This window comes from Phycodurus eques, chromosome 22, assembly GCF_024500275.1.
Source record: "Phycodurus eques isolate BA_2022a chromosome 22, UOR_Pequ_1.1, whole genome shotgun sequence".
Classification (NCBI taxonomy): domain Eukaryota; kingdom Metazoa; phylum Chordata; class Actinopteri; order Syngnathiformes; family Syngnathidae; genus Phycodurus; species Phycodurus eques.
Genome location: NC_084546.1, coordinates 5383556 through 5406259, shown reverse-complemented (window position 1 = coordinate 5406259; position 22704 = coordinate 5383556). Strand labels below are relative to the sequence as shown.

At 39.4% G+C, this 22704-nt stretch overlaps 1 protein-coding gene across 1 annotated transcript in view; it reads right to left on the bottom strand.

Annotated features, from left to right (window-relative positions):
- The window catches only part of arhgef39 (Rho guanine nucleotide exchange factor (GEF) 39), a 31700-nt gene extending 26902 nt beyond the window's left edge, over positions 1-4798 (bottom strand). Inside the window, exons 1-3 of the mRNA XM_061667938.1 lie at positions 4748-4798; positions 3919-4090; positions 2013-2107 (exon numbers count right to left, since the gene is read on the bottom strand). Of these exons, the coding sequence (XP_061523922.1) occupies positions 2013-2107; positions 3919-4068 (245 nt within the window). The 5' untranslated portion in view covers positions 4069-4090; positions 4748-4798. The remainder of the gene's footprint in view (positions 1-2012; positions 2108-3918; positions 4091-4747) is intronic.
- Between the last annotated feature and the right edge of the window lie 17906 nt (positions 4799-22704).

Sequence of the window (22704 nt, the reverse complement as noted above, 5' to 3'; positions counted from 1 at the left end):
GCCACATCGTAGTTGTGACTTCCCTCGGAGGGGCGCTACGACTGTGAACCCAAATAAATGTAATATTACCTCACGCACCTGTTCCCAATTAGCCTGTTCACCAGTGGGATGTTCCAAAGAGGTGTTTGATGAGCATTCCTCAACTTTCTCAGTCTTTTTTGCCACCTGTCCCAGCTTTTTTGGAACGTGTTGCAGACATAACATTTTAAGTTAATGATTATTTGTAAAAAACAATCAATTTTATCAGTTTGAACATTAAATATTAATATAAAGGGTATTCAACTAAATATAGGTTGAACATGATTTGCAAACCATTGTCTTCTGTTTTGATTTATGTTTAACATAACATCCCTACTTCATTGGAATTGGGGTTGTACTTCTCACCAGGAGCAGAACTATACCCATTGAATTGAAGCAAAGAAATGTGGCAAAAACGGTCTAATTTCTTTACATGTTATTTTAATGATAAAAATAATGTACTACAATAAAAAATAATTCATTTGATTGCTTGGTGAAGTCGTCGACATCGTGATGGGGGTATTTGTGTCAATCATATGAATTTAGTAAGTCTTGTGTTAAAACAATCGAGGCACAATGCAACTCACCACGAGATAGCAAATCATTATGGGTGCAATACAATCTGTAATAATGGCCCCGCCTAAACAGGCTGCGGTACATGTTGAAAAAAGGCAAAATGAGCATGTTCAGACATTGTTAAACAGTCTTTCATAATCTGAACACTTGTTACTTACCCTTTGCGCCGTCAAAAATAAACACACTCAGTGTTTACAATGCACCTGAGAGCATGTATTATAGATAGGGAAAAGTTGAAAATAAATCATCACATATTAATCTAAAGGACTTTAACAGACAGTTATTGTCAACCAAAAGTCAGAGTAGGAGAAGCGAATATGGGAAAATCAAATCTATCACTTAGCAGTGATAAATCTGTCTACCGCTCCGTCTCTCAATGAAATGTTTTTAAATGGAGTACTTATTATTTGCCAATGCGTTTAAACCACTAATTCAATAAGGGTGGCCCATAATGAAGACGTATGGGAAGTGCAGAACCATTTATCCAATACGTCAGTGTGTAATTCATACTTCAGTCTTCATTGTGGCACACGCCTTACGCTAACCTATTTTTTTCCCCCTTCGACCTGGAGATGGCAGATAAACAGATGAGCAATATAATTAATTCGTGGAAAATTTTGTGGGATTGATTGTTGATTAATGGCACCTTCAAAGAATTGAAGTGGAGTGCAATACTCGGCTGCAGCCAGCAGAGGCGCTGTTGATTTAATCTCAGCTAGTTAGGAGTCTGAAGAAGAGCATGATGTAAAAATGAATAATCAATAAAAGAAATTAGAAATAAAATACACTTAATATTTAAAAGATATCCTGATAGTCGACAATAATCTAAATACTTTTATTTTTAAATCAATTAAAGAAACATATGGCTGTGCGTGCGAATGGTTGTTAGTTTGTATGTGCCCTGCGATTGGCTGGCAACCAGTTCAGGGTGTACCCCGCCTCCTGCCCGATGACAGCTGGGATTGGCTCCAGCACGCCCGCGACCCTAGTGAGGAGAAGCTGCTCAGAAAATGGATGGATTGATGGATGGATGATGAACACCACATTTCTATTGAGGTGTAAAATATTTGAATTACCGTAGATCGTTTGTCAAAAGTGAGGTTGTGTCGATGAGAAACGTCGTGTCAATTACAACTCATAGGCTTTCCATTATGACGATCATTCCCATTTTGCGCTTTATCTTCTCAAATTATAACATACATACACTAATGTACCCAAGGGGGGAGCGAATAGAACATCTATACCCTTACAGAGTATCATTGACTCCGACTAATGGTGAAGATAAGGGCGACGCTTTAATAAACCTAGAGTTTATCATGAGTGCATTCCTACACAGGGGACCGGCTGCTTTTCCCCATCACAGTCTCACACTGCCCTTAAAGCACTGATATTCGTAAATTATGCAAGGGGATACTTACTGGTTTACTGAATGAATGGCTTTAATTGAACTGAAGATGCTTTCGCTAATGTCCTGCCTCAGGGTTCCTTTGGCCTTCAAAATCGCCACAAAGTACTGGAAGAAACAAGGAAGACAATATTGCCCGGCATTACAACTTAGCACTGAATGGATAAACTTGTCATTCATGATTTCGTTTATGTTTGTATTAGTGGTGGGACTTAACGTGAGGCTTTAATTAATTCACCTCATTCTTATTTAATCCATCCATTATTATCAGGCTTTCCAACAATCTACGGCTATAGATGGAGGTTGTTGCAAGAAACAAGTATAGAAAAATGTCATCCCGCTAAAGTGACAGCTGTGTTGGTCTCAAGTCATTTGCGGTGGAAATGGGATTAGCAAATTGAACGAGCACAAGCCTTAAAATGACTCCTAATTGGAGTGTACGGGCGGAGGGAGAGTAGTTGAGTAGAAATTAGGTAACCCTGTGGGTGGTAAAATCTGTTGTCCCCGCAGAAAGTAAAGTGTACAACGCCTGCTACCTTCAGTGTGTCGCTATTCAGTATTCACTTTGCAGTAACCTTTATGTACGATGTAATACTGAATGGAAATGACTACAAAGGTTTTACCATACTTTTTTGTGACAGAGGGGAACCTTTAGAGTTTAATTCTCACAGAGGTGGTACTGTTTGGGGGGAAAGATATATGATGAAAAAATGCAGCAGACTCAAACCGAATAAATTGGACATCTCCTGCAAAATGGCCGTCAGTTGGTCTGATCAGGAGACGCTGCACTACAAGGAGTGCATAAGAACATTTCATAAAATGAAAAATAGGGAGCTAAAATCTTTTAAATCTGGCTGTGAATTTGTTTACTGAAAGGTGTACAGTTACCATTTAATAGGGCCGCATTTCACTGCACACACAACAGATTTGTGTTACTAGTAATTATTTAATTTGATATCAAACAGGGTGCCTGTATATTTTGTATTTTAGTAAAATGTGATTTAAGAAACAGAAAAAAGTTAAATAATAAAATATATCTAAATTAAAAAAAAAAAAAAAAAAGAGCCTGTAGGAGGCATGGGGTACACATGCATGTGAATGGTCAGAATGGTACTCCCTCTGCATCAATTTGGGCCCGCAAAACCCCTGGTAGAAATTCCAAGTTTTGGAGTAAGAAAAAAAAATGGCACTTTATAAAAAAAGAGATAACAATTAAAAATAATGTACAGAATTAATCAGTGTGCACCATGATTTCATCCTTCAACACCCCATTGTCCTTCTTCTGATGTGTGCACTTTGGCCACCAGGGGGTATTATGATAAGAGCATACATAATATACACCAAGACAAGTTTCACAATTAAGTGACTCAGTAAACTTCTAATTTTAGTCATATTTCGCAGAAGATAAAGGATACTGTAAATGCTTGTGCCTATTGTTATATTGTCTTTCAACGTGTGTTGCTGCACCGGTTGAGTTCAAATATGCATTGGTTAAAGGGTTATAACTACCGCAACAGTGATGCTAGTTTCGTTGGCCCATCTATGGCGATTTGTATTGTGTGTTAGCAATAAGAGAGCGGACTTTGTGGTTTGGATAAATACACAATGTTTATTTTTGCTTTGTTGTCTTTGTTTTGAGTTTAAAAATGAACTGGGAATGACAACAAACCGCTTGGTGGGCTTGGCCTCTTTTTTTTGTGTGTCATCTGTTGCTTGTTGTGAAGCTTGGTGCAAGCATTTTGCACTTGGTAACTAAAATTGTTGCTCTCAACTCAAAACAAACAAACAAACAATCAAAGCGATGGTGCCTAAGTCGGGTCACTAGCAAGTCGAGGTACCACTGTATTTTATTTTATTTTTTTCAGTGTAACAGTGTGCGTTTCGGTCAACGTGCAGGTACACTGGGTGAAAGTAGTTACAGTGGTGACAAGCTCCAGTTGTTGGCAGTAGCGCTGCTCCGACTGCACCAACTCTCTGGCCGCTCGGCTCCGTTTCCTCGCCCAGCGGTCCCTCTGCTGCTGGATGCTGTCGCCAGTGAGGGCATCAGGTGGGCATGGAGAGAAACTCATGGCCACGGCTATGAGGATTATTCTGCGCAAGCACAAGGAGAAAGGCCACGCCGGCTTTATAGACTGCTACACTCAGGGTCTTGTGCACATATTAAAGTGTCGAATGATGTGTGAAGTTTTATGAACAACACAATTACACACATACATATATATATATATATATATATATATATATATATATGTATATATATATATATATAGCCAGGAAATAATGGGCTGATTTGATGACACGCTTATCTGGACAGAAACACGCTAATGTACAATCACGGGATCTCTGCTGTCAGAAACAACAATGCATCAATAGTGCATATCGACATATTTTCTTCATAGCTCATTTTCCCGCATTATCAATACAGCTGTTATCTCTATCATCTGTTTACGACAGTTGACCAATAGTCGTGATTTCCAATCACGTAAACAGAACTACTTTCTTTGTAGAGGTTGTTGTTAATTTTCCTGAATGATGATTTTGTGTATATTGTGATAATTACCACCCTATTGCTCCAACATCACACATTTTGTATGTTGTTTTATGAGTACACACGAAGCATGACAGTACAGAATAGAAAGCGTTTTTTGTAGACTGTGGATATATGTTAGGATTGAGCGACTTAACCGTTCCCCCCAAATGTTAAAAATAGATATATAAACATTATTAGTTCAGTAACAGGAATTTTACCTTGGTTTAACGTCTCCACTTTGAATCCAGGCGCTGTTTTCGGGTTGGGTTTCCGTTTTCCGGTTTCAATGATGTCACGCAATCTGATTGGTTGGCTCACTGTTTGTTTGCTTTTTTTTTTTTTTTTTGCCAACTTTCAAAATTGTAATGGTTCCTCGTTTTGCTGATCCTCGTTTTATGAGATATTTCGAGGTTAGTTATTTCCTTGGTGTAATCATACGCCGTTACATGCCATACTAAAAAAAAAAAAAATCTTTTTCATTCATATTTTTGGCCTCGAAGTGACTTTTACTAGTGGTTTGGTGAACTACGACGCGTTCCAACTTAAGCACACATTCGAACGAACAGTAACAGAACTCCGTCGTAAATCGAGGACCCAGTGCTTTCTACGGTAAACTGATTTTATTGAAAAAGTTTTATCGTAGGAAAAATACTTTTAAAAAAATCTAATCAGAAAAGCATAAAATTAAAAAAAAATATCTTTCAGCCGGTGAATGTCCATTCGAATGCGGGACAAAATACAAAAAAAATTATCCCATAAAATAGCTTCTATTGGGCTGTTGATCTTCGATGATGATGATGATGATCTTGGGTGTTTGCTTTTTTTCTTCCCACTCTGGGTTCGTAGAAGCAAATATCGAGCACTTCCGCTGGCATCACAGTCACGAACGCTGTACTTGGCAATAGGGGCGGGGTGAGCAGTGGCTCACTTCCCTGAGACAGTACCGCCACCCCAAAACAGGCTAACTTTATCTATTTTATCTCTTTAAATATAAATGTAGAGTGACTTGTATTTATTGATCCTTGTGGGGGGGGGGGGGGTATAAAATGGCCTTTGTATGAGTGCAGAAGTTGTTTTTTTTATTTTAAAGCAAAAATATGGCAGCAAGTCACGAGAAATACACAGCACTGACAATCCGAGTGCGGCTCCTTGAGAAAGAAAACTGCTCAGCAGTTTGCGGATCATTACGAGATAAAAGTGATGCCCTCGGTAATCAGGTCGTGACGCAGGGAGGCGAAAGTGTGAAATCCGTGGAAGACGGAGCACTTTCAAGTGTGGAGAGGTGAAATGAAGAAGAAGAAGAAGAAAAAAGATGCATTTCAGGAGCTTTTCCCAGACTGCTTGTTCTTCACATTAAGCTGCAAGGTTGACAGTGCAGCGAGAACACTGACATCTAGTGTTGGCACAAGCCAAGGCCTTGGAGAACTTTGTGTCATATTTTGTGCATATGAAGTCAAATTCTAATATTTAGTATCAGTCAAACAGAGATATTACCACAATATAGTCTGATATAAGGAAGGCCCGAGCTATAGCCAGAAACACCAAGGCACATAAAATCACAAAAAAATCCGTATAGCCATAATTTGTTTCATAACAGGTTATGTTCTAATTGGTTTGGGTTGTTACATTAATTTGCGTAATGAAGTGTGCACTTGTTTGGAATCTTGTATTCCTTTGAGAAATGATCGTGAGCCTTGTCAGCCTTGTAGATTACAATGATGTGAAGATCTCTGTTTATAAAACCGGTACTCTCATAACACATATCCGCATCATGAATGTCAATCAAACAGGTAGTTATGATTGCAAAAATTCATATGAATTCATTCACAAGCACCGGTGAGTGTCTCTGGACATTTTCATTAAATTCTCAAGACATATTACATTAGACCTTGGCAGAGTTTCATGATCCCAAAGTGGAACCTCTCTACTTTATTAAAGTGCCTGCAATTTTACACACTTTATGAAAAATGTAATGCAATATGTTCTGACATTGATTCCACTTTGAGAGTGAGACTAAGGAGGCAGCAACTTGGTGATCATGAGGATTTCACGTTTACTGTGATGCAAAAGTCAAATACTGCTGTGCACCTAATTTCACTTGTTGACTTCCAATTCTTTTCTATTTCTATTCTATTTTTTGGTAAATCCCTTCCATTCATTCCACAGTGAATTGTTGCCATCATTAAACATTTATTAACTGTATAGGAGACAGATGCATATTTGTTTTTCTGACAATTTCCCAGCTTTGATGTAGTGTGTCATCCCTCTGGGTTCAGACTGCACTTGCTCATTGAAGCAACAAACACATTTTCAAAAATAGGCAGATTACAGATTGACTTAGTTGTTTATTTCACACTTCAAGTGGTGGTACAACCAATAAATGGTCCATTTTACATAATATGTGCCCTGTAAGTAACATTTCAACAATTGTCATACAATTGCGAAGGGAAGTTAAGAGTATACTCAAACTAAATTAACCCAAAAAAAGTAACATATTTCTTTTCAGTTGCGTTGCACAGGTTATAGGTCCCTAGCATTTGAACAGGGGTGTGTAGACTTTTTATATCCACTGAAATTTCTCCATCAGAATAGATGAGCAAGGCTCTGCACAGGAAGACAAACAGGATAAGGTGAAACCCTGCAAATTACAAAAACAAACAAAATGCATCTTTAACAAGTGCAATATTAACATGCATGATAGTGCTCGGGCCCCTTTCTCTTTATTGTTTTCTATTTCATTGTGCTTCCAGGACATGCGGTATTATAATAATTGGCCCCAAAACAGACCAGTGCAAATTAGGCCTCTTTTTGTACCCAGAGGCGATTGAGACACTAACAGTGCAGGAGACCACAGACAAAGGGTCCTTTTTCTTACAGGGATGGAGTAAGTGTCAATAATCTACACAGGTGAAGAAAATCTCCTTAGGTTTTGGAGGCTTTCGGTGTTTTATTCATGCCAGAGGGATCATAATTGACCCCTGCTCTTTGCAGGGGCGGGGGTGGGGGTTGGGGGGTAAATAAATAAAATAACTTCATGAGATGAAAGAATGTGATGTTTTGTGATTCAACTTTTTGAGCCCCCCCCCACCCTCATCCAATCCAATACTATTGGATTGCAGATCATGAATTATTCAAGAAATAGGGAGGCAAGACTACCTTAGCATTAGAAGATGTTATATGAAACAAGGTTGCGAGAGCCAAAGCAATCAAATGAGTTGGTTTAAAAAAACAAAAAAACCTTAACATATAAAAGTCACATAAAAATAAATAAGTGAATACACCTCTTGAATTTCCCCCTCCTGCACTTGATGTGACTAAAAACTCTCAAGTGTTTGTTGACACGGAAACCCATTATCTACCTTCGGCTGAACATTTTATGCATGTTTGAGTGCTTTGGCTCCAGAACCTCACTTAATGTTGTAATTAAAAATGTTTTTTTGTCAAATGATAATCGCAGCGTCGAGTGTTGATACTTGAGGCAAGCTACTGGGCAACGTAGAAGGACATAATTGTATCAGTTCGTTTTCAAGCGTGAGGAATTGTTAACGTAGCGAGATGAGTCATTCCTTGATGCTCATCAAAGAATTTGAAACATTAAGACTTGAGTATTATGACAATTTACATTCAAATAACACTGACCTTGAGGAGTCAGTGCCGAAGAGGAATGAACACAAGTAGCCCTCTTCATCGCCACCTTATTTTTAGTGCTCTTTTATCTCATTATAATTGGCTTATTCTCCAGAGGTATTTTTTCTTTTATTATTATTTTCAAAGACGATCCCTTTATATTACGCTCTTCACAAAAGGCAGCCCGGCTGTTCTGTTATCGCTTATTTCCTCCAAACGCTGCTCTTGATATACTGTACCTATTAGAGTTCTCGGCCATTCAGCTCTCACCAGATGAATCCGACAACGGACTATTTGATGCTTCAGGGAAGAAAAAAAAAACATATTTATTTTTTTTAAATATTCAGAGCGACCATGCGGAGTCTCTTGGGATTCATCCTGCATCGCTACAAACAGCTGTAAGCCTGCAGGTCAACTGACCGTGGCTCTAGCTCTCTTTTAATAATTACACAAGAATATTTAAAGAGTTTGCGCATACTCTAGGTGCAGCTTAGATGAGGCCTGTCTTATAGAGGTCTATACGTCAAACCCAGCTAACAAGTGCATTGGAAGATTTGATATCTCAGCCAAACTAATGTTAATTCATCCAAAAATTGTCATTTAATTTTGTAAAGATATTTTCGATGTTACTTGCCTTGCATATATTTTTAAACTATGAAGGCTGAATGATGTTGTAATCGAAAAGAAACCGCGTGAAAACTACAGTTTATCGAGTCACTCAAAAGAGGTTATCCTAAAGAGCTTTAAAGGCATTGTAAACCAATCTAAAATTCATAACCATGCAAATACGACATCTATTTTACGTACATGCACATTCTGTGTCCGAGTACTGTACATGTATATTTTCCAGTTATCTGTACAGAGATAACAAAAAAACAGAATAGTAAATAATCTTTTACAAGTACAGTATGTTTCGGTGTTTTATTATTATGAGTAGTAGTAGTAGTAGTAGTACATTTACTGTACAGTATGTCAGTTACAGTCTGTCAAAATTTCCAAACTCAGAAATCTGACAACAAAGTATTTAACAGGGGTTGTAAGCATTTTTAAACACAACAATTTAGTATATATACATGTGTGTGTGTGTATAATATGCACTTTCATTGGATATAAAAAGTCTACACACCCCTGTTCAAATGACAGGTTTCTGTGATGTAAAAAATGAGACCAAGAAATATCATTTCAAAACTTTTACGATTAAAAGTGCCTCTGATTAGACCCCAAATAAAGCGCAGCTGTTCTAGTTGTCTTTTCCTGCCTTTTTCCTTTTCTTTTTCTTTCAAGCTTTGTTGCGCTAACACTGAGAGGTATTTAGAAGTGTTCATCATTCCTCTGCTTTGACTGAGGCTCCAGTTCCAAGGTGGGGGGAATTATGAACAGTTCAAACATGGAACTGTTCATAATTCAGAAGTTAAAAAAAAAAAACAGCAACAGGAAAAGCCTACTAGAACATCCGCACATTATTTAAGGTTAACCAAAGGCACTTGAAATGATGGCAAGTGTGTGCTGACTGCCATTTAACAAGAATTTGAATGTCAATTCTGAATACAGCCACATCCCCAGTTATAAGAGGCTGTGCCACTTGTCCAAATACATGATCTCAGTTGTTTACTTGCACTTCAAAACGTACAAATCTGTATAGCAGTTCTGGTAAATTTCCATTACACTGACCAACAGCATCCAAACAACACCTTTCGTGCTTTGTGAAACTATTGGACTTTTTCGTGTTCAAACTATTTTCTATCTAGCTTTCCTTTTCTAACCTTTAATCGCAGTTTGTTAAGTGAGAAACTTGCCACATCAAGTGAGAAGAAATCCAAAGTCGGAGAAGTTGTCAGGTCAGCACTGTTTGCTTGTTCTGCATCATGAACTAGCTCTTCCTTCTCTAATGATTTCTGAAAGAGCCAAAATGTATTTCCCCAAACCAACCCACACCCCCCACCCTCCTAACGGGCACGGTGCCTTTTAAACTCAGCAGAAAATCTATTTACTCACAAATTAAATCTGTGAACCGGCGTAGCCCAGGAAGCTGTACTTGTGGAGAAACCGGGCAATTACTTGGAAAGCGCCAGCTGAGGGAATAAGATTCATCCGGAGAGGAGGGCGCCGCGGCAAACCTTTGGTCGGAGACACTCGAGGGGCGGTTCGAAAATGGATGCGCATGACACGTTACAAGAGAAGGGTGGGACGCATTCGGGAAAACGTCCTCTGCGAAAGTGAATCAAAAGTGCGGAAAAAAATTACTCCAGAAATCTAAGGTAGTGGTGGTGGTTTATGTGTGTCTGGAAAGCCTTGCAGGTGTGTTACATCATAGAAGTTGTGTGCGTGTGTGTGTGTACATGAAACAGTGAGGCAGGAGCGAGTGTATGCAGGTAGGCAGAAGTGGTCGTTATCCTGTGGGAATTCCTTTGTTGTCTTTGGAGTGCAAAAAGGGGAGACTGCTTTTTACTAAACCCCAAAACTCACGCAAGCCTTATCGCCTCGAAAACTTATATATGCAGCACGCCGCCTATTTTTCAGGCCTCCGACGAACCCGATGTGCAAATGCAGCTCCCGATGTGCCTCGGCTTCAGAAGAGGCGCCTACCCGAAGGGGACGTCACCGACAACCGGGATACCGTCCGCCAAGGGATTGACAGAACCTGCTGTACGAGCTGCTTGAAAAAAGAAGGCGCCGTTTTGATAATGTTGCTTTCGGTGTGTGAGGGAATCTCATGTTGACTTCCTCTAGTCTAGAACTTTGAGGGCTGCGTTAGCCACCAAGCAAGAAAGCCAGCAGGCCTACGACAACAGCATCTTTTTTGATGGAAAAAGATTGCATGAAAACACAAATGAATTGAGCCACTGAGAACTGCAGTGGGCTAATTCCATTTTTGTCACTTTTAATTTAAGTGCAGAATACTGGTCTCAATTGAGATTTAGTTGCAACTATGACTTTAGGGGGCAGTCCATTATTGCACTCAGCACCTGTCCTGATTCATTAGTGCAACACTTGGGCAACTCCCATTTCCAAGATGGTGGCACCCATGAAACCAGGCTCCAGCAAAAACATTGCAGAAAGCGAGGTTCACAGTTTAATAAAAGACTCAGAGAGTAAGTACTGTCTGCATTTTAGCATGAGTAAATGTGATTGATCATCTTTCATTTCTGTGAAAACAAGTATCCAGAAGAAATAATCATTGCCATGTAAGAAAGATAAAAACCCCACTGATTTAAATCATTCTCATTCTGGCAATAATGGGGTTTAGTTCTTAGTGGCTCAATTTAAGAAAATGAATTCTTACTGGGAAAAATAAAATACAACTATCCATCCATCCATTTTTTTTATCCTTTTATCCACATTGGGCTTCCCATGGGCTCACAGCCTGTGGGATGGTGTCCCTGCTAAAGCTACTGCCCCCGCGACACGACCATAAGCGGTACAAAATGGATGGATGGATGGATCCTCATTAGGGTCGCAGGTGAGCTCGCGTGTATCTCAGCGGACATTCGGCAAGAGAAGATGTACACCTCGCACAGAACATTTTTGAAATGCCAGAAACATAAATTATCATGACAAATTATTCAGCAATGCTTAAGTGCTTCTGAATGATCTGAGGCCAGTCACAAGAAGGAGTCATGCCATATCATGACAATGATATGAAATGAATTATGACAAAACTCCTTTCAACGCGACATTTCAGTGCACGGTGACAATTGGTGCAGGCCTCTCCCAGAGCATTTGTAAACGCAATGTTACGCAGGATGGGCAGATGCACCCAATTGCACCACACACAGGACAAGTTCTATCAAACAAAACATGGTTTTTATGCAGAGTGACTGATTTATTTTTTGTAACTCACTAATGTTTGTTTGCCTCCTCCACTAACACTTTACAATTCCGTCATTTCAAACTTAATTTTGTGCTCTCCAAATATTCCATGGGGAAAAGCATCAGAGCCACCTGAAAGCGCAAAAGCGTCTTTTAAATACGGCTGTCTGCACCACATTTACACGTTGCCAACAATGCGCGTAATCTGTTAAGAGTGAGTGAAAAGGCAACACAACAAGCACAACGCAACGCTAAAAGAATCATAATAACTTTTGTGTGGCTCTGACTTGTCTTCATTCACTCCATAGAGACGGAAAAGCCAAGCACAGTAAATGCCTCACCGCCTGAATTGCATGCCTTTCGGTCCCAGTTGCTGCTTTTGAATGGACTGAAATTGCATATCTGCTAACCTAGCTGCCCCCCATTCAGACGGCTTTTGACTGTAATAAATTGCCTCCTGAATTGCGGCTTCATAAATGGCTCTTAAATGGAGATCAGACGCGAGTCTGATGATGTTTTAATTGTAACTTACGGAATGTATTAGCGGTGACCTACAGCTTTTTGTGGCAGCTTCCATTCAATATGTATGTGCATCCAGACACCTTGGGTTTAGAAAGGTTAATTAACCTCTGGTGGTGGACCTTTCCTCTGCACTTAACTTGGTCTATGTCCTGATAGTGCCATTAACCCGCGCCCTAGCCTCTTAACCCCCTCTATCATTACCCACGTAAAACCCATTAAAACTTCCTATTGATTTTTTTTTTTTTTACCATATATCTTCGATATTTTTCTGTACAGCTTTGTAGCATTTTTATTTTATTTTATTTTATTTTTTTTAGAATTCATCATACATGCACGATTCGAAACTGATGAAAATTTAAAATCGCATTAATTTATTGAATATATTTTCCTCCACGATAAGAAAGCATTAAATCAGTCCTGTTTTCCCTGTGAACAAACCTGCTCTGTTCAGCTTTGGGGCAACGTCTGTGATGATGTCATCATGATAAAATTGCCATTATCTCAAGTTATAAATCAAATATATGGGAGTAAATTGGGTGGAGGAAAAAGCACTATAAACAGGAAGCAGCAGGAAATCAGAAACACCTTAACCCAATAGAAAACCTGAGGAAGTAGCTGAAACTTCAAGTTTCCAAGCGACCATTTTTTTCTTGGGGATAAAATATTTCACTCAATACAATCCGCATTCTATAACTTTTATATTTGTATTTATTTATTTTATTTTTTTTAAACAAACAGCCATCAAAATAAAAGACTGCTAATTAGTTACTCGTAGTGTTTGGGCTCCCTCTCGTGGTACAGAAGAACACAAATCGGTGCCCAAGTACAGTTCAGTTTTATTTAACATTTTAGTACAAAGCATTTGCGATAGATGACAACTTTTTATTTGTTAAGCATTTTGCCTTTCAAAATCAAATCCATCTGTCCGATCCCTTAAAAATGATGACGTGCGAGATCTGGTCGGGTGTTACAAAAATGGCTAGAGTAAGTCTGGGCGGGTGGAGGGGGGAGACATTGAACTATTCGTGTCAAAGGCAAACTTTGGACTTTAACCATACAAAAACATTGTATTTTGGACATCAAATCAAATGTATTTGTATCGCTCTTTTGAGACATTAAAACTTCATGTTCTCTTCAATTGTACGCCTATACAGCACAGAATGTATGGTGTGACTTTGAATCAGAATGCATAGTAGGTCTTCCACTCACTAATCTGTGTGTTTTGATCCAGTCCCCCTATGTTTATGTGTCCTTGAACGCACCGTTACCAATAGGCAGGCCGTGGCCTCTCCTGGCCATCAGATGCATGGACGGTGCAAATGAGGGCCAATGCTGCAAAGTGCCTCGAGTGCCGCTAAGTGCTGCATTCACGCGGTCCGCTCACCCCTCGCTGTTGCCGCTTGCGCGGTCGCCACGGCAACGTGGTTGATTAAAATTAGCAAATGAAAAGCTGCCTTCAGTAGAGCTGCTGTTAAAATGTTATTGAGAACAGCTTCATAAGTACGTAGGTTTAACTGCTTTTCTAGAATTTTATTGCTTTTAACGCTGACATACAGTGCACGTTAAATTTGACCCATTTTGATATTTGACCTAAAAAAAAAACTAATTTTGTTCTTCCACGCTAAAATTTAATGAGTTCCTTAAGTAACCCAAAATACACAACATTTTATTTTATGAATGTCTTCTTGTTATTCATTTTTTTTGACAGTCTTAACATTTTGAAAGCACATTATCGACACCTACAGGACTCAAATGGAACAGCAAATACTGGTATTTGAATAGAAAAAATAAACATAATAAAATGTTCGTATTTATGACAACACGTTTGAATCGTGTTCCAACACTAGTAATAACTAAAACTAGGCATGGGCTTAGTCGGTCATCAAGAATTATGATATCAGCAGACCGTATTCTACTGAATACAATACTCCCATGGAAAGAGGAGTTCAGAACATTTAGTGAGAGATACTCCCTTTCCATTAAAAAGCTTTTTTTTTTTGCCAAACACCAATTCTAAAAACGTATTTTATGTAGGCATTTCTTTACCTTATTTAATGTTAAATATGAACAGCTTCACAAGTAAAAGTGCTTATTCTCACTGTGTATCAAAGATCCGCAATTCAAATATGGAATTATTTTGCGGCAAAATCTGCAATAGACCAAATTTACTGCTCTTTAAAACCAATTAAAATCCTGGCGGAGATGGAAGGGAAGATTTGAGAATAAAAGATGTCCCTGAGATGGTTGTGCGCTGGTGAATGACTTGAGGAGAAGGGGGTAATTATTTTGAAGGGTATTAAGTCATCAGATTTACTTTTATCTTGATTGCATTGTGGAAGTCGTGCATAATTAATGGAGGGAGCTTATTAGGAAAAGATGATTAGGCAAATTACACAGGTGTCGGGTGCATTTTTCATGATGAATTTTGCCAGGACAATCCTGGATTTCCCATCTGTTCTGCTCCTATCAGAATGTCACTCCAGGGGAAATTAACACGACGTGATAAAAACACAAACTCTCTCCAATATTAGTTTTAAATTATCACGGAACCTCCAATGTCGCACACAATCCATTCCGTGTCGCTGGCTGTTATTAAAAAGAAAATTGAGTTTTACAAAAAATGTAAAGTGGATAAAATTTCCAAATTGCCCCCATCATTTACTCTTCAGCCAAAGTTTTCAATCAAAAGTATATAACCCGTGTATGTATAGGTACCGTGGGTACGGAAAGTATTCAGACTGCCTTCCAATTTTCACTCTTTGTTATATTGCAACCATTTGCTAAAACCATTTAAGTTCATTTTTTTCCTCATTAATGTACACACAGCACCCCATATTGACAGAAAAAAACGGAATTGTTAAAATTTTTGCAGGTTTATTAAAAAAGAAAAACTGAAATATCACACAGCCATAAATAAGCATTCAGACCCTTTGCTGTGACACTCATATATTTAACTCGGGTGCTGTCCATTTCTTCTGATCATCCTTGAGATGGTTCTACACCTTCATTTGAGTCCAGCTGTGTTTCATTATACTGATTGGACTTGATTAGGAAAGCCACACCCCTGTCTTGATAAAACCTTACAGCTCACAGCGCATGTCAGAGCAAATGAGAATCATGAGGTCAAAGAAACTGCCTGAAGAGCTCAGAGGCAGAATTGTGGCAAGGCACAAATCTGGCCAAGGTTACAAAAACGTTTCTGCTGCACTTAAGGTTCCTAAGAGCACAGTGGCCTCCATAATCCTGAAATGGAAGAAGTTTGGGACGACCAAAACCCTTCCAAGAGCTGGCCGTCCGGCCAAACTGAGCAATCGGGGGAGAAGAGGTAAAGAAGAACCCAAAGATCACTGTGCCTGAGCTCCAGAGATGCATTCGGGAGATGGGAGAAAGTTCCAGAAAGTCAACCATCACTGCAGCCCTCCAGCAATCGGGGATATATGGCAGAGTGGCCCGACGGAAGCCTCTCCTCAGTGCAAGACGCATGAAAGCCCACCTGGACTCCAAGATGGTGAGAAATAAGATTCTCTGCAAGGACAGGGCGACTGGTTGCAATCGAAGGCAAGATTAATGTGGCCGAGTACAGGGATATCCTGGATGAAAACCTTCTCCGTAGTGCGCAGGACCTCAGACTGGGCCGAAGGTTCACCTTCCAACAAGACAATGACGCTAAGCACACAGCTAAAATAACGAAGGAGTGGCATCAGAACAACTCCGCGACTGTTCTTGAATAGCATAGCCAGAGCCCTGACTTAAACCCAATTGAGCATCTCTTTCTGTACCCACTGTATCTCCGCCCATGACTTGGTCGCTAGACTCACTGAAGATCCGCCTACTGTACTGTAGTTAAATAGAATGTGAAGTATTAAACCGTTTTTGCCACATTTTTGCTTCATTCAATGGACACTGTGCTGCTCCTTCTAGTGTGCGTGCCTTGGCCACCCGGGGGCAGTATAATACAGACATACGTATATACATGAAGGGGATGGCCACATTTCCTCAGTTAGCCGCATTAATATTAGTCCTTCTTCACAGAGGATAAAAAGTATATGCCATAAGTTTTCGTTATATTATATCTACTGTGATACCGATGGTACTTGTTAGCCCGTCTATGCTGTTTTGCAGTGTGTTAGCATTAAGCTAAATGGACTTGTCAGCCGAAGCTGCCATTTGTTTTTTAAATACACAACATGTAAATCTTTTTTTTTTTTTTTTTTTTTTTTTTTTTTTTTTTTTTTTATGTTTAGTTTGAAAATAAACTTGAAGCGGGACTGGCAGTAAACAGCACGAAGCCTCTTTTTTTGAAGTCACTTCACGATCTGCCAAACTGCTGCTTTTTGCGAAGTGAGTTAAGTTCACTGCCACCATACAGTGCTCATACCAAAATTCTTTGCTTGCAAGTCAAAGCAAAAAAATGTGCATTTGCTTACTGAGTTGATGTCTCACAAGATTTGCTGCATGACTATGAGTTGAACTTCCAGCGTTGTTTGAATATTTTCCAAATGTGGTCGTTTGGGGGCTGTAGTTTGCCTTCAAATAAACGAGCAACAACAAGCAAAACTTCACCATTATGTTTGGTCTGTGCTCATATAGTTTCATTCCTTAAAAGCCATTACCGCACGTATAATTATGACTCCCCTTTAAATGTTTTCCTTTGTGCTAAGAAAAAGCAGGGTGCTATTCACTGGCGCTGTTGATCACACTCAAGCCTTTTTAGTCATTTTCTCTCCTTTTGAAGCTTTTCTATTAAGTGCCATAACTGATGCTTTAACCTTCATTTTAAGCGATTTGTCTTTCAAAAAAAGTGGCTTTAAAGGCCACCATAAAAAAATGAATTATTCCTCTGACTGAGGTTTCCGCTCCCTAATTATACATTGGCACATTCTGAGCTTTTTCATATTGTCACAGACATCATTTTGACACAGCGATTGCAATTGAGACATTTAGCGCCACACTTACATTTGAAGGATTACAACTGGAACCCGCCGCAATCATTGTGCTAATCAAAACGATGCAGTAATCACAGCCACCGCGGGAAAGTGAGAAAGATTCAATCAGACCTAATTTAAAACTCTGAATGCATTTGTTTGCGGGCGCGTAATAATTATTGGTTTCATTTGCAGTGAGCAAACCTCATCAAGCGCTTTTATTGTTGGGGGTGTGGGTGGAAAAAGAACATCTTCAGCGCTCGGCGCGAACGCAATGTTTTCTCATGGTGTGGTCCTGCATTTATTGGGGCTCCCCGTGGATTACTTCAAGGGCCCCTCAGATCATTAGGCTCTCAGGCGGCTGGGTTTTCACCCCTCGCACCTGTGAACCCTCCTTCTAAATTCTTTCCTCGCTCCCTCCAACAAGCTAATCAGTAATGCTGTTTGAGCCTTTGCTGTTTTTTTTTTGGTTTTTTTGTGGGGGGGGGGGGGACAGCTTGATACATGAAGATGTGAATTCAATAAGTAACTTATATTTAAAGGCAATACAAGAAATGATGTAACGATTTTTCAGTGCCTTAAAAAGCACTAGTACAGTCGTGCCTTGAGATACGAGTTAAAAAGAGTCTGTTTATCTTAATGCTAACAAACAATGCACACACAATGCAAAACACCAATGATAGGCTCACGAATCGCATCTGTGTTGTGGTGTTGTAGTCCCTTAAGGATTGGATTTTTCAACACAAACGGTGCAACAACATACACAGAAAGAGCATGCAACAATACTCGCAGGCATGTATTCTTTATCCTCTGCGAAGAATGACTAATATTACTGCGGCTTACTGCGCACTTGTGACCGCCTCCTTCATGTATATCCGTATGTCTATATTAGACTCTCCCCAGGTGGTGAAGGCGTGCCCACCAGATGGAACAGCAGTTAAATTCATGTATATTATTTATTTACGTAAATATGATATGATATACGTAAACACGAACAAGTCTTAAACATTGAATATTGTCATCTTTGGTGGCTCTGTAGTGACATCTTGTGTTTTAAAAAAAGACATTGTAGACATTTAAAGTTCCTTTCGGTGTTTTTAAACAGTCCCCCTTCCTGATTCACTCGAGCCAGGAGAAAGCGCTCTGACCCGTTTTGCTGAATGCAATGAAGTAGGTTGCAAATATATATACCGGATTCCAATTGCAAATTTGCTGCGGTTTGTGTGTGCAGATTAGATTTCATTAGGATGATCAAGCATTGAGAAAGGGAAGATGACAAACTCTCAGGCCTTTTTTGGGGGGCCTGTCAGGTGTCTCCTTACAACCCACCCACCCTTATTTTTTTTTTATTTTTTTTTTTCGGAGTCACATCAGATAATGTAGCAGGGTGGATGATAATGAGCAGGGTGACAAATAGAGAGAAGTTTGAAGGATGGCTGAGTGGACAGACGTGTGACCTGGAGAGGAGAAATTGGATTTGGCTCCTGTCTCTTGGCACTTGGCAGAAGGGTGGCGACAAGCTCGGTAAACTACCTCCTTGCACACACACACACACACACACACACATACACACACACACACACACACACACACTCACATACTACACACATGGCCACATCCCCTCCATGCCATTTCCATTTCATTTCCACAAAGCATGAAATTAAAGCTATTTATAACCGGCTTGATAATTACATTATACTTATTCCATCACGATTAGGTTTCTGGTTTTTATGATACAATGTCACAGTTTTAATTAAACCGTCTCTGCTTCACTTCATTCGCCCTCTCACAACTTAGCTGAGCTCAGACCACCTGATGACACACTTTTACCACCGCCAGCTGATTGACAGCCGCCGGACGGCCGGTGATTACACTTGTAATCTGTGTAATTTGACGTCGACATACTGCCATTTGATTGCGGGGCAAGAGGGAGGCCTTAAGGCTGCCGTGTGATGAAGTTTGTCGTAGCATGTCACCTTTAGGACGTCTCACTTTGACGGTTAATTACATTACCGAAGCCGCACTGGTCGAAAGTCCTGTATGTCACCTTGGAGGAAGGGATGATGGAATAATGGAGTCCCCGAGGGAGGAGTAAAAAGAAGATCTCATGTTAGAACATCGGTGTCCAAATGTTTTCCTCCGACGGCTGCATACAAAAAAACGGAAGGATACAAGGGTCACTTTGACATTTTTCATCTTTAAAACCAATCCGTCAAGCAATTTGAAATTGTTTCGACTTTATTAGGGTTGAAGCTCATTGAAGCCACATTTATGTGCCAAGTCAGTTTTGACCTGGGCCAAGAATATCCTGATAATAGTTTTTTATCCAAATTGTGAACTACAGATTTGTTTTTTTTACAAATGTATAATAGCATGCCTGACCTGGAAAAAAAGGATGCTTAATCAAACATCAATGTTTCAGAGACAAGAGAAAGTGTTTTTTTTTGTGTTTTACTCCGCTCATGTTTAGATAAAAACATCAACTCAGTAGTAGTTTTTAGTATTTTGTAACTATTCAAATGTGGTCGGAACAAAGACAGTTTTCGAGACTGTTTCAAACTCCCCCATGAACACAGTCCTAGTTTCACAGTTTCTATATTTTCAGAATTTTTCTTGATTTAACACACAGTTGATTACATTTTACTAGACATAGGTCAAATTTGACCTGGACAGCACCTGTACAAAAGAATGACACGTCAAAATATTTTAATTTTTGTCTATTTTGGGTCACTTTAGGAAAAATCCTTACATTTCAGAGTGAAAGAATGACGTTAAAGGCGATAAGGCAAATAGATTAGGATTTTGGAGTGGCCCTGTATACTACGAATCATTAATGTAATGTTTACAAATGGGACCCAGACACAGAGCAAACCATTTTTACTTCTAAGACAAGTTATTATTTTTGTTGTAAATGTTCTGTCTGCATATTTATATAGGAATAGTAGTCGTAGTCGGGCAGTTGTCATAGACGGTGGGCCACAAGTGGCCACCATGCCGTAGTTTGGACACAAAAAACTTAGAAGATAGCGAGAAACGTACCTTCACTAAAACCATGTCTGAAAGGAAAAATGTTAGTGAATTATTGAAGGAACTCAATAATAAATAGGCACTAAATAAAATCTTGATTAAGGTGTGCTCACTCGTCTCCTCGGATGCTGACGGGCCTTTTGTGCACTGCTCTTTCCTGCTTACATTCAACATGTCCACTGTGTGTAAAGGCGCCGCTTCTTGGCTGGAGGCCTCCTGGTAAAAACAAAAAAAACCAAACTAAAAACAGGAGCCACAGGAATGCCTCGTCGATGGTGTTGGCTCAAGGCTCAAGACCACCCTGGATGCTCATTCATGTTTCATTGTGGAGTGTAAATGTGTCCCACTCGAGTGAATTTTGGATACACAAAATAGTGCACACCAGTAATTAATACCTTGTGGATATTGGCCCCGCCCGTCCCCCATTTTTTTCTTCCACTGTTGATTGACTAAATCATGCAAAACACTCCTAATTATAAGACTCCCCACAGGATGATTTGTGTCTCAGAGCCGACTGCAAATGTCATGCATGAGTGTTTGCTGCGCCAGTATTGACTGTGCCGGAGACAGATGGGATTGAACTTTGTATGCAGCTCCTCATCCAAATGAGCCGCCTGCCGGGCCACCTAAAATGTTGTCAGGAGACATTTATCACCGTGCTGATATTGGCCTCTCGATCAAACTCATGTAATGGCCAGTTAGTGTGCACCCCTCGCCCCCTTTTTCCTGTAACTGATATAATAGATAATATGACTTGACGACAGTGCAGAAGTGTCACAATTAATATTGCCGTCAATGGATTGGCTACTCATTTTTATGAGGCTACATTTAATTACAGTATGTTCCAGAAATCAGATTTTTTGTTTCATCCCCCAAAATGAGGCACTACAGTTAAATATAAGGGGGGGGGGGGGTAATGTTCTTAAGTAACGATTCAATTAAAATGCATTGTACATAAATAATTGTACCTAAAAAAAATGGTTGAAAAAACAAAAAGTGTTCAAAAAGTTTAAATGCAACAGTATTGCACTTAAAAGTTAAATGCAACGAAATTTCAAAGATTTAGGGATTCTTCGCATACCACCACAACAGTACCTTAACAGGAACCTTAATAATAAACCAGCTCCTCGGTTTGGGCAAAGATGACCAGTTTATAGCCTATTCAGCTATTACAGCTTTAATTATTTCTTACATATTTAGAATCAGAATCAGAATCAGAATCATCTTTATTTGCCAAGTATGTCCAAAACACACAAGGAATTTGTCTCCGGTAGTTGGAGCCGCTCTAGTACAACAAACAGTCAATTTACAGAACACTTTGGGGACATAAAGACATTGACAAAAAACAATTGTGCAAAAAGATGCAGAGTCCTCTAGCACTTAGAGCAGTTCGAACGACTAATATTGCAATAGTCCGGTGCAATGACCATTGTGCAAAGGGCGCTGAGACTTCAAGGAGTGTATGCGGTTTAAAGTGACGAGTAGTGCGATCATCTGGGACAATGTCGGTTGTGCAAATGTTACAGATACTCCTCAATCAGTGTGCAAATGGAGCAGATGCTACTCTGGCATGAGTGGCCAGTATATGCAAATAGTGCAGCATGGCGAGACAACTACAGTGAGTGCACAAGTAATACATAATTGGCCCCACAGAAATGTGACAACGAACTCAAGTCAAAAAATTGCCAGCTTGTTGTAATGGAATTATAGGTTAGGTGTTTAAGAAGTTGATCGCAAGAGGGAAGAAGCTGTTGGAATGTCTACTAGTTCTAGTTTGACAGAGGGAAATCAGCCTTAAAGTGGATCTGTCAGGAGTTAGTGTCAGAACCACCATTTGACACATCCAAATAATAATAATAAGAAGAAGATCTATTTCAGTATCTTTGGGAAATGAGCTGACTTGCTGTTATTCAAACAGCACTGATGCTTTGATCTAATTCTGAGTTCACTTGCACCAAATTAAACCCCAATCATTTACATCCACTATTTGTTGTCTTTGTTTGTTACCATTTGCTCTTCAATCTGCACACATTATATGCAAATAAGTAGCATAAATTATAACTGTAAACAACAAAACAAGTAAATGTAGATTAGAAGGATTTGTAGAGTTTGAGTTTGCGCACCAAAAATGAAAGCCCATGGATATTTCTCCTCTGCATGTATTAGTTTTTTTACAAGTGTAAACATGCTCTATACAAATTAAAAAAAAAAAAAAAAAAAACGTTGTGTTAATAAACAGTGAGTTGGTAGAGCTCCCTGAAAAG